General features: G+C 41.4%; 1 protein-coding gene across 6 annotated transcripts in view; it reads left to right on the top strand.

The window, feature by feature from the left end:
- The window catches only part of whrna (whirlin a), a 214,512-nt gene that overhangs the window by 76,746 nt on the left and 124,847 nt on the right, over positions 1–12,919 (top strand). For all 6 annotated transcript variants that reach the window (XM_043720018.1, XM_043720016.1, XM_043720015.1 and 3 more), the window contains one exon: positions 7,547–7,672. In XM_043720018.1, the coding sequence (XP_043575953.1) occupies positions 7,547–7,672 (126 nt within the window). The remainder of the gene's footprint in view (positions 1–7,546; positions 7,673–12,919) is intronic.

Below are 12,919 nucleotides of genomic sequence, written 5' to 3'. Positions count from 1 at the left end.
ACAAGGTTCCCCATGGGAGACTGATTAGCAAGGTTAGATCTCATGGAATACAAGGAGAACTAGCCATTTGGATACAGAACTGGCTCAAAAGTAGAAGATAGAGGGTGGTGGTGGAGGGTTGTTTTTCAGACTGGAGGCCTGTGACCAGTGGAGTACCACAAGGATCGGTGTTGGGCCCTCTACTTTTTGTCATTTACATAAATGATTTGGATGCGAGCATAACAGGCACAGATAAATGTGAGGTGCTGAATTTTGGGAAAGCAGGTAAGGTCCTAGGGAGTGTTGCTGAACAAAGAGACCTTGGAGTGCAGGTTCATAGTTCCTTGAAAGTGGAGTCACAAGTAGATAGGATAGTGAAGAAGGCATTTGGTATGCTTTCCTTTATTGGTCAGAGTATTGAGTACAGGAGTTGGGAGATCATGTTGCGGCTGTACAGGACATTGGTTAGGCCACTTTTGGAATATTGCGTGCAATTCTGGTCTCCTTCCTATCAGAAAGATGTTGTGAAACTTGAAAGGATTCAGAAAAGATTTACAAGGATGTTGCCAGGGTTGGAGGATCTGAGCTACAGGGAGAGGCTAAACAGACTGGGGCTGTTTTCCCTGGAGCGTCGGAGGCTGAGGGGTGACCTTATAGAGGTTTACAAAATTATGAGGGGCATGGATAGGATAAATAGGCACAGTCTTTTCCCAGGGGTCGGGGAGTCCAGAACGAGAGGGCATAGGTTTAGGGTGAGAGGGAAAAGATATAAAAAAGACCTAAGGGGCAACTTTTTCACACAGAGGATGGTACGTGTATGGAATGAGCTGCCAGAGGGTGTGGTGGAGGCTGGTACAATTGCAACATTTAAGAGGCGTTTGAATGAGTATATGAATCGGAAGGGTTTGGAGGGATATGGGCTGGGTGCTGGCAGGTGGGACTAGATTGGTTGGGATGGACGGGTTGGACCGAAGGGTCTGTTTCCATGCTCTACATCTCTATGACTCTATGACTCTATGACTGCAATTCAATTTTTCCACTATGCTCGGATAGTGTGGCATGTAAAGTTGAATGAGGGCTGAAAATGAGTTAATAGATCCCCAATACAGGATTACCCTTTTGCACATAGATGCTGCTGCAATACTCATGGTGCCTACTATGTAAATGGTCACAGATGGCAGTCAGGGCTAAGAGGATGACTGATAGAACAAGGAAGGGTCACAAAGTCATAAAAGGATAGCAAGAGTTAAAGCTCAGTGGCACTACCTGACGGCCAAGGTGCATACGTAAACTGGATGCACAGTCTGACTGGAGCAGGAGTTGGAAGTCATTCTAAAACTGATTCTCATCAGGGAAAGACAGGAGGATGGTGCAAGATGGCTGACAGTGTACTTCAAGCTTTTCTGATGATGTATTGGGGTCATAGTGCAGGAGTTAGCAAAGAGGAGAGATCTCATCCATCCACCAATTCCAGGAGGTCTTCCACACAAAGTTTATGAAGAAAAAAAGGATCAGCTTAGATGCTGACACTGTACATAATATAGACAATAACCTTGAGGTGGAGTCTGCACACAGTGAGTGACCTGCATCCATGGCTGACTCATGTGGCAGTTCAGCAGAGGGTAAGGTTGTCCACGTATTCAGTTTCAGCTGCAAATGTTAATGTAGTGGATGCAGAAGACATCTGATGTTTATGCACAATAAGATTCTGCAAGCCTGATGGAAGATCTATCGTCAATGCCAAGCTCCACAGAGGGGTCTGGCAATGATTTGTTACAGGGCTTTGAGAAGAAATTGGAGTCCTTCTTTGTGAGTGTGGAAATGGTGTCCAGTTTCAAGCCTCGCAGGATAATCAAGTCTTACTAATCTCAGGGTCATCACAAAAGTTAAAGATTAATCAAAGTTGGCATTCATCTACTTGTAAAAAATCTAACCTCCTTATAAAACTCCCTCAGCTTACACATACAGACAATCACAGACAGATGAAAAAAGAATGTTGGTGTCAGGGATGGAGGGAAAAATCTAGGAAAGCAGTTTATTGGTCTCTGTTCACATGGTTTGCTGGGATGACCCTCTTGTCTTGTCAGGCCATGCTGACCCTTGATCACTCTCTTTGCCTGCACCAAATTGGCAGATTTCAGTTTAAAACATCCTTAATGAAGCAGCAGGGTCTACACAATGTTCCTCACTGAGGTTCAGGTAGGTGAATGTGTTCCTGAATACCCTGGGCAGATAGTGCCTACTGCTAGGGATCCTATCACCCTCCACCATCAGTTTGTCCTGTTCTGTGTCATTTCTGCTTATTCTCCTTGACGGGCTGTAATTGAATGGGCATGCAATGTGTCCATGCCTGCTGCCATACCTGTAAGTTTCAACCAGCAACTTCAATCAACTCTAGAAATAATGAAGCACCCTGACAAATTGCAGCAAGAGCTAGTAGAGATGAACCCTCAGATCTATTTACCCGGTGCAAGTGGGCAGTCTTTCCTGCTGCTGATAGCATGTGTGCGATCATGGTTAAGAAAGAGTGTGAAGTAATAAGCTCAAAGGTGTCAGTTCAGTGTTTGACACTGATTGACCTCTGATTTGCGAAATCACGTACCTCCAGTCAATGCTCCCCAAATGGTATGTGGTGTGGTCAGACTGTGGTGTTGGTGTGTGCGTGGTATAGACACCATCTTGGAAGTAAAATAGCACAAGTGGCCCTGTCAAACTGGGCACAATCGAATCCAGTCTCCAGCCAGGGAATCTGAATTCCAATGTGGAAGGAGCAAAGTCATTAATAGTTTATCTGCCTGTATATGCAGAAACTTATAATGCTCCTATTATACCCTTTACCCTTCTGCAATGGAATTAAGTAAAATGTACCTTTGACATGTCCATTATGATTTGAAATGCAATATTTTACAAGGCACTGCTAATGAGCATTTGACAGACAAATCACCAAAAGATTAACACTACTCTGTGTGCTAATAATAGAGGAGAAGCCATTTGAAATGGTCTTAACATCCTAGTTCAGAATTTTAAAAAACTGACACGTAAAGAGCCGCAGGCTAATTAAGAACACACAGCACAAATCTGTGAAAGGCAATGAATCTGCAAAATTTAAAGGCATTCTTGGGAGGCAGTAAAACTCTATTGATAAAGGAATAGCAAGAATATTCTGAACTTTGATTTTCAAGAGGTGTTCATTAAGAAGTGTTCTGCAAAGGACTGTTGCTGATGAGACTGAAATATTAAAGCCAATGTGACAGAGACAGGGGTAAAGATGAGCCTTACAGAGTTTGTGATCAGGGTGGCTGTAGTAGTAGGGGTCCAGTGATTGGAGGGGGTGTAGGGTTCACATTTACTGTCAACATGGTGGTCAGCAATCAAAAGTAGATGGACGATCACTGAGAATTTCAGTCATGGAGAATGACCTTATCAAATGGAGTAGGAAACAGATTTATTTGACAGGCAGTGAGATCACACTCCTGGCCCAAAAGCAGTGCTGAAGAAGCACTTACTTTTTCAATGTGGAAGTTCTCATATTGTCTTGTACAAATAAAAAATACCTTGGGTTTGCTTGTTGGATAGAGTCAAACTCCAATGTTTGTTCGTCATTTTTATATTCTGCTGTACAGAACTGAACTGCTTTTCGTGACTATGTATGTGTGTAAAGATACTTTTATAAATAAAGTATGTTTTTGAAATAAAAAAAGTTCTCATCTCCCTTAAACTCTCAGGTTTCCCAAGAGCTGGAAGACCTGACTGACCTGCATCACAGTTGGAAAAGAGAGAGAATCTGTTACCTTAAAATTTTTAAAGAAATATATTTTAAAGAGATATTAAAAAGAGTTACCTAACCCCTGTGAGCAGGAAGAATGTTTATTCCCACCCACACCTCTCCCTATTCAATTACATTTAAACCAGTAATAGGTGGGTTTGGGCCAGGATTTGAAATTATTAAAATGTCAACATTTGATGTGAGATGGAATACTCCCCACTTGCTAAGTGAGTGCTGCTCCAGCAACAGTCAAGAAGCTTGACACTAACCAGGACAAAATAGCCCGCTATATTGGCATCAAATTCACAAACTGTATGTATTATTTATAAAATACACTGCAGAAATTCTCCAACTGTCCATGGACAGCACCTTCCAAACCCACAGGTACTTCCACCTAGAAAGATAAGGGCAGCTGATACGTGGGAACACCACAACCTGCAAATTCTCTTCCAAGTCATTCACTATCCTGACTTGAAAATATATTGCTGTTCGTTCACTGTTGCTGTGTCAAAATCCTGGAATTCCCTCCCTAAAGGCCTTGTGGGTTTATTACACCAAATGGACTGCAGTGGTTCAAGAACACAACTCACCCCACCACCTTCTCAAGAGCAGCTAGGGAGGGCAATAAATACTGGCACAGCCAGTGATGCCCACATTCCTGAGGTAATTTAAAAAATGAACTTGACCTAAACTACCCATTCTTGAAGAATAAAATTCATTCCTCTCTCTCTCTCTCTGTTGTTTAACCTGCTGATTGTTTCCACGATTTTTATTTCAGATTTTCTGCATCTGTATTATTTTCCTTTGGTTTCAGTTGGTTGGATAGGTGGATATAAGATGAAATTTAATTAAAAGAGTGACATGGAGTGTTGCAACTGAACCTTAAGAAATATAAAGGACTAAGGGTTCAGATACATGCATGAGAAGGGCAAGTTAAATTGAGAAAAATAACTTTTAAAATCCTAGAATAGGGCAGGACAAAAGGAGGCCATTTGGCCCATTGGGTCATCTGGGATATATCTTTTTAACAGATAGTCGCTATAATCCAGATAGTCATATTTCCCCTGCTTATAGTTCAGATCCTGACAATGTTTCTTCTCAGTCAAGGATTGATCCAATTCTTTTTGGAAGGCTGCTTTGAATTTGTCTCCACCATCCATTTGCATTAGACCATGCATTTCAAGTCCTGACGGTATGGATTTCAAGGCTTTGTAAACAATTTCAAAACCAATAACTTAATGCCAGACCTCTCCATGCTATTTGTTAAGCCTGGTTAGAATTTTGTGACTAGTTGTGACTGTTCCATTTTACATAGTATGGAAAGGCAGTGCTTGGAGGAGTTACCAGAGATAAGGGGTTTTTTTAATGAAAAAAGACAGGAGAAATTAGGGCCGCTGTTCATTTTAAAAGACAAGGTTCATTGATCTGATAAAGATATTTAGAATTATGAAGTTTTAACAAGGTAAATAAGGAAAAAATGTTTCCCCGGTTAGTGAAACTAATAAAAAAACCAAAAAATTACAATTGGTGCTTTACCGCCAAAACAATGCTAAAAGAGGTTAGGAGAATTGTTTTTTTGAGGGGAAGCTTTTGGGTGTGGAACATTCCACTGGAATTCATCAAGGTCTTAAAGCTGAAGTCAATAAATATTTTAAAAGATAAACTTAAAAGATATATTACAAGGTCTGAGGAATTGGGGTGAGATATGGGATATGTTGTTCGGTTTGATGGCACTAGCAGGCAATGCAAAATAATTTTGCTGTAATCTTTCTGGATAAGGTAGATGCAGTTACAGTAATAATGTTTAAAAAGCATTTGGATAAGTACATGAATAGAAAAGGTTTGGAGAGATATGGGCCACATGTAGGCACATCGAACTAGTTTAGTTTTGGAACATGGTTGGTGTGGATTAGTTGGACCAAAGGGCCTGTTTCCATGCTGTATGATTCTATGATTCTAATGCTATCTCTGATCAGTCATTTTGGATCGGCTGCTCTAGATGTGTTGGCCATAACAGGATATGTATCTTGTAGACCACCCACTATTGCTTATTTTACACAAAATAGGTGGCATGAGATCTCAGTGGTTAGCACTGCTGCCTCACAGCACCAGGGACCCGGGTTCAATTCCAGCCTCGGGTGATTGTCTGTGTGGAGTTTGCATATTCTCCCGGTGTCTGTGTGGGTTTCCTCCGGGTGCTCTGTTTCCTCCCACAATCCAAAGATGTGCAGGTTAGGTGAACTGGACTATGCTAAATTGCCCATAGAGTTCAGGAATGTATAGGTTAGGTGCATTAGTCAGGGGTACATGTGGAGTAGTAGGGTAAGGGGAATGCATTTGGGTGGGTTACTGTTCGAAGGGACAGTGTGTACTTGTTGGGGCAAATGGCTTATTTCCACACTGTAGGGAGTCAATGAAATTTCTATGAAAAAAATGTCTGAAGGTAAAATTATCCCCCTTTGATTGTCACATTTGAAAATTAAATCAAAGAAAGGAGGAGACATTTATAGTTTGGGATTATATTCAGCATGAAATGGTTGGACCAAAGGGTGTGTTTCTATGCTGTATGGCTCTATGACTCTATTAATGAATGTTATTCTGAAGTTTGCTGTTCTATAAGTACCATATAAATACAATTTGTTATACTGCATTAAATGCCAGATATTTATTTAGAATTGTGATGGTCTCAATTCTTGCTTTGAATAATGCAATCAAATTGACAGGGTCCAGGGTTAGAGTTAGCCTCAACATCCAGTAGGTAACAGTGAACACCAACACAAAAGGTGAATTCTAACTGTCTCCTTGTCTATTTAATTATTTTAATGATGACACTTTATCTTGCCTTGAATTGTTGTGTTCTTGTAGTGGGAGAAGGTTAGGCGAATAAAGAAGACCTGTTCACATACAATAAATCTTCAGGTTAAACTGCACACTTTATATAACGTACGCCTAGCTACAAAAAAATGAAATTGCACAAGCAAATTACATAATTGCCCAAAGAATTCCTAACTTGATGGAAGATTAATTTACTGCACAGATATCACTGTGGATCTTGCAATGCACAGGAAGCTGAAGCTATGAAGTGCATGTACACTGCTCTGAATTACTCTCATTGCCTAACATATGAAATGCTGGCTCCTTTATTATGAAATATGGCTGTTACATTTCACACATACTGGCTGACACTTTGATAAAATTACCATTTTTTTCATGCTGTATCTTTTTGCAACCCTTGCTAATAATTTAACAGGTAAGTGGTTGAATACTGGGCTAAGCTTGCACAATCCCTTCGTTGTGCACTGTGCTATAGTCCAATGGTTGATTTTGTCGAATTTAATTGTTTGGAAGTATATATTTTCAGTTTGTCAATCTGAGAGGCTGAACGAGCCATCAATGGATGATTTGGAATAAAAGAGCAGAGGCTTTACTTTTCAAAGGTCTGGGTTTTGCTTCAATTGAGTCCTTTCCCACATATGAAACTGCCATTATTAGTAATCTGGCTTTTAGTCAGAAAATTTGTTTGAGAACACCAAATGTACTGTGCGTGCATTAAGGAGAAGATTAAGCTTAATGACAGTGCTTTTATAATCAAATGGAGTATTCTGGTAGACAAAAGGGCAAGGATACTGAATTTGAGCAGATTATAGTGTAGATTTTCAAAACCTGCAAATGGTACATACATCAAGACATAACAATCCATTACCCATCAATATGTTTTCCACAGGTATAGCCAGGCTATTGATAACTGAAATGCCTTTTATTCCACTCTATTCCTTAGTTTTCTGTTTTGCCATTGTGCAGGTAAACCTTGTCCTGGATGATGGGAAGTCATTGGGCCTGATGATCCGAGGTGGTGCTGAATATGCCTTAGGAATTTACATCACAGGAGTGGACCAGGGATCTGCAGCAGAAAGTACAGGCCTGAAGGTACCGTTATTTCATGTGCTGATATTTTCAAAGAGAGAATCCCCGCGTATATGCCTTGTACTGTTGGATGTCTCAAACAGGATTAACTGTTTGCCTATGCTTAAAGGTGTTGCTACAGATGTTAGGTGATAGGTTCATGCCAATTGAGATCACACTTTATGGTCACTTTTCAAACATTCACACCTGAGAACTGGGTGACACTGGAATGACTGCACTTAATGCCATCTCCTGGTTCCCTGAGAAAATGATTCTCCATCCCCTCCCTTGGTAATTATTTCACAATTTTTGTTAAACCACCAGATGTTATTAAGAGTCAACCATGTCATGTTGGTCTGGACACTCATGTTGATCAAACAGAGCAGGGCTCACAGGCTTTATCTCCCAAAGGACATTAATGAGCTGCTGGATTTTATCATATTGTATAAGTATTCATAGATGCTTTATTTTCCCTAGTGACATTTCACGAGATTTATTGATCTGATTTCGTAGCCTGCTGTTGTGTGATATGTATTTCCAATCTCTGCCTTGCTCGGTTTGTATCATAAATACGACACTACTGGTTCGTTTGCAGAACAGAATTTGAGTATTACTGAAAGACTTTAAGCCTGACAGGTTGATTCTGATTGGCCAATCTTTGGGATGTTTGCCTGCATACTTGGCATCATACTGGTTCTGAAAATCATTATACATGACTCATTTGTGTGATAGGCAGAACATCTTGTTCGCTTGGCAGCATCTGGTTAGTGGCAGAGATAGGAATATAGGCATTACTCCCCAAAGATGAGTGGTTCATATCAAACAGTGAATCCATTTGGCTGTTCAGAACAAGCAAGGTACTGACCGTGTCCAAACAATCTACACTTACAAAACTCACAACACACCTGTCTAACATTCAATGTGATTCTGAAATAGACAACATTTGTTGGATAATTCTGAATATGAGAAGAATTCCACTGACAACCGATTTGGAATCATCAGTCAGGCTCAAGATGTGGGTGCAGATGGAAATGGTATTGCAAGTGGAAGCTACATATATTAATATACAAGGCCCCTTTCTTTACAACTAGAAATTATATTTGTATACACGCTGCCCGTTTCAATTCAACATAGTAGGTAAAAGTCATTTGGGTCATTTCTCAGGCAGTGTCTAGACCAATCAAAGTCAATTTACCTGGTTTAATTTAACCTGCAAAGTTTAACCAAAGTCTGGCAGTTAACAGTCAATCATTATTTACTACTGCTTTCTCCATGGCAACACCAATCAGAACCAAGTTGCTAACCAATAAGTACTCTCTTCTCACGCAATATAAATGTTATTGCAAATTGTCCTGATGTGTACAAGATGAACATGTTTAAGAAAATGTTTCTTTTTTTCAAACAAACCCATGCTATTTTAAACCTGTTCCAGTCAGGCACAGAGATGAGTTTTTTTTGTATAAGTCAGTTAGTACCTGAAAGGGTTATTTGCCATCACATGTTGAGCTCCACCCATCAGAATATAAAGGACTGTTCCCAGAGGAGTTGACATATCTTACATTCCACTTTCCAACTGCTGAGTTCCATTTGGCCGAACAGTAATGTGTCATAACTCTTAAGACTGAGGCCTCACAAGAGATTATCATGTAATTCTGATGCAATGTCATTCCCTAATAATTACTATGTAATAAACCAATGGTTAACAAAGTTCAGCCTCCCTTCTGTTGAACAGTTCATATGGACATCCTTCGCCACTATCAATAACTCAGACTTAAATCAATAAGGCTTGATGGGAGCAGATGTATCCAAGGCATCTCAGATGGTTTCTTTGGACATGGCCTCAAAGTCAAGACTCAGCCATTGAGAGAGAGGAAGTTCTGAAGGCAATCCACCATTGAATTCACTCATATGTTTCTCAGCAATTGATAAGTGAGGTATTGGAAGGGGCATTTAAAGTTACCATCGGGCACTGTTTTACTCATTCTAAAGCGATGGGGAAGGTGATAGGAATCAGCAGGTTGGCACCAAAGATCTACCCACCTCTTTCCACCACCTTGGCAGCTATGTTCAGGTCAGGAAGATCCAAGCCACCACCAATTAAGGACCTTTTGATTGATTGAGATAATGTAAGAGCCTCAATCCACCAGTTAATTGTCTTCATGACTGAGAAAATTGAGCACCCTGGTTTGTGAGTTAGCCTTGATTTGCCCTAATCACAGGGAACTTAAGTTGGGTTATAGATGGGGGCAAGTGTGCTGCTGTTTTTTTATTGAAAAAGTTTTGAATTTTTTACAAAATTATAAAATTACTATAAAATAGTATGACAATCTTATAGTGGAGAACCTTCAGTTGCATAGCCTGCATCCTATTACAAATTGAAATCTCCCTCACATTCTTCCAAATATCCTCCCATGCCTCTGACGAGATCTCCATCTCTAATTCCTGAGTCCAGATCCCACACAGCCGTTCAAGGTCCTTCAAGACACTATCTCTTAATAAATGGTAGAGGGAACTGATCGAGAGAGTTCCTGTGAACCAAAGTACTCTCCTTTCCAATTCAGACTTAAAGGGATTAACCAATAATGTAGTCTTTTCTGTATAAAGTCCCCGATCTGAAAAAAAACAAAAGAGGCCCCTACTGATGATTCATATTTCTGGCTCAGCTGATCGAAAGACATCATGACCTCTCCCTCAAATAAGTCTCCCAAACAGGAGACTCCACTAGACTCCCAGAACCTAAAGCCAGAATCCATCGATCCCACTATGGGAGTAAAAAGGCAAATTCTTTATAAATTGCCCTCGTTTCGTCACATTATTCTTCATGCAATGCTCCATGACAGGCCTCATCTTGTCCATAAACAACAAATTAATAAGGGGGCATTTTGTCTGGGAGCCCTCATTGTCCAGTCATATTGACCTTGGGTCCTGACAAGCCTAATCATTCACATAGGATAATAGGGAACTTCATTGATATTTCTTGAAATCTGGAAAGTCCCCCCCCCCCCCCCCCCCCCCCCCCCCCACACCATCCCTGTGGAAATTGAAATTTAGCAAGCTTAATTAGAGGACAGCCTGCAACACCAGATGAGAGAACCAAGCCAACTGTTAAGCCTCTGTAACGCTTGCCTTGGTAGCATCAGAGGGAGCATTCACATGGTATATAATAAACAAGGAAGAACATTCATTTTAACCAGAGCTATTCTACCCAACCAAGATATTGGTAGAGCCTCCCAATGCTGAAGGTCCTGTCTTATCTTCTCCAACAACTGCACAAAATTAGCTTTATATAATTGATCAAAGGCCGGAGTGATAAAAATGCTTAAGTGCAGGAAGCCTCTCTGTGACCACCTGAAAGGGAATTGGATTCTACCCATAAGATTGGGTACTCCACCTGACAAAACCCCCCACAGGTATAGCCTCTGATTTCATCACATGGATTTTATACCCCGAGAAAGAGCCAAATAAATTAATCTTCTGCATGAAATGGGACACATATTATCAGCTTAGTTAGCTAAAGAAGAATGTTGTCTGCATAAAGGCTGATTTTATGCACCCGTGATCCCAACTCCAGAGCAGCTATATTGGGGCCCCTCTGGATAGCCTTTGTCTACGGCTCAATATAAACAGCAGCGGTGAGAGAGGGCACCCTTTTCACCGCTACCAATACTAAAATTATCAGCCCTTATGTTATTAGTGATAACCGCTGCCTTAGGATTCCCCAAGGCCAAACTGTTCCAGGACATAAAAAAGGTATGCCACTCCACCCCGTCAAATGCTTTCCCTGCATCTCGGGAGACTACCAAGCCTGGAATTGACCTCTGTTGGCACACCTGAATCACATTCAGTCCTCTTCTAATGCTGTTAGATGACCTGTGACTATTAATAAAACCTGTCAGATTCTCCTTTACAAGTGAAGGCAATACTTTCTCCAACCTCAGCGCTCATGTTTTTGACAGAACTTTAAAATCCACATTTAGCAGCGAGATGGGTCTGTACGAAGCACAGTCCTCTGGGGCTTTCCTCACTTGAGAATAAGGGAGATATTAGCTTCTGTCAGAGAGGATGGGAGGCAGTCCTGACTGTACTAATAATCGTACATGTCCAACATTGGCCTGGCCAACATATTTATAAATTCCTTATAAAACCCGCTCTGAAATCCATCTAGGCCTGGTGCTTTGCCACTCTGGAGCTGTCTCACCGCCTCCTTTATCTCTTGGATTGTCAGAGGGGCATTCAAAAGGGACACCTGCTACACCTGGAAAGCCCAACTTCTTAAAAAGGGACTCCATCTTTGCCAACTTGTCCTCACAGCCCTCTGACCGATACAACTCAGAATAGAATTTCCTAAATGTCGCATTAATCCTTTTGGAATCGTAAGTAAGAATACCAGTACACTCTCTGATGGATGTGATAGATTAGGGAGAACTCTTTTGCTTGGCCAGATATGCCAGGTATCTACCTGGCTTATCACCATACTCGAATAACTTCTGTTTTGCAAAGGAGATCTCCCTCTTTGCTGTCTGGGTGAGCACAGAACTCAGATCAGCCCTGAGGGCTGTAATCCACTGCAACTTGGTCACAGACGGCCTATCAAAGTATGCCCTCTCGACTGCCTTCAACTGGGCTGCAAGCATACACTGCTGCTCTCCCCTCTGCCGCCTCCGGGTCGCAAAGTAAGAAGTAATCAAACCCCTTGCATAGGCCTTGGCAGTCTCCCAGAGCACCGACAGCTTACTAGCCGTACCCGAATTAACATCCCAAAAAATTTTAAATCCCTACAAAAAGTACTCAATAAACTTACTGTCCTTCAGGAGAAAAGGATCCATACCTCTGGACTTAACCTACAAATACACTGCTGCATGGTCAGAAGTGGCTATATTTGTAGCTGCTGTTGATGGCTGTCACCTGCACCCCATGAACACCTGGCTAAAAAAAACCATCTTGCCATTTTTCTGCTCATGGTTTTCAGTTGTGGCTGTACCTTTCTGGGTGGTTGCTGCATTTACTGGCTGCCAGCTTCAAGTGGGGACAGGCCTTCCTGCTGCAGGACTGGATTGGCTAAGAAGTCTACTGGATTAGTGGTGCTGGAAGAGCATAGCAGTTCAGGCAGCATCCAAGGAGCTTCGAAATCAACGTTTCGGGCAAAAGCCCTTCATCAGGAATAAAGGCAGTGAGCCTGGAGCGTGGAGAGATAAGCTAGAGGAGGGTGGGGGTGCGGAGAAAGTAGCATAGAGTACAATGGGTGAGTGGGGGAGGGGATGAAGGTGATAG

The sequence above is a fragment of the Chiloscyllium plagiosum genome, chromosome 30 (genome assembly GCF_004010195.1).
Source record: "Chiloscyllium plagiosum isolate BGI_BamShark_2017 chromosome 30, ASM401019v2, whole genome shotgun sequence".
Lineage (NCBI taxonomy): Eukaryota > Metazoa > Chordata > Chondrichthyes > Orectolobiformes > Hemiscylliidae > Chiloscyllium > Chiloscyllium plagiosum.
The sequence above is the reverse complement of the archived record's forward strand: the minus strand, read 5'-3'. Positions and strand labels throughout refer to the sequence as shown.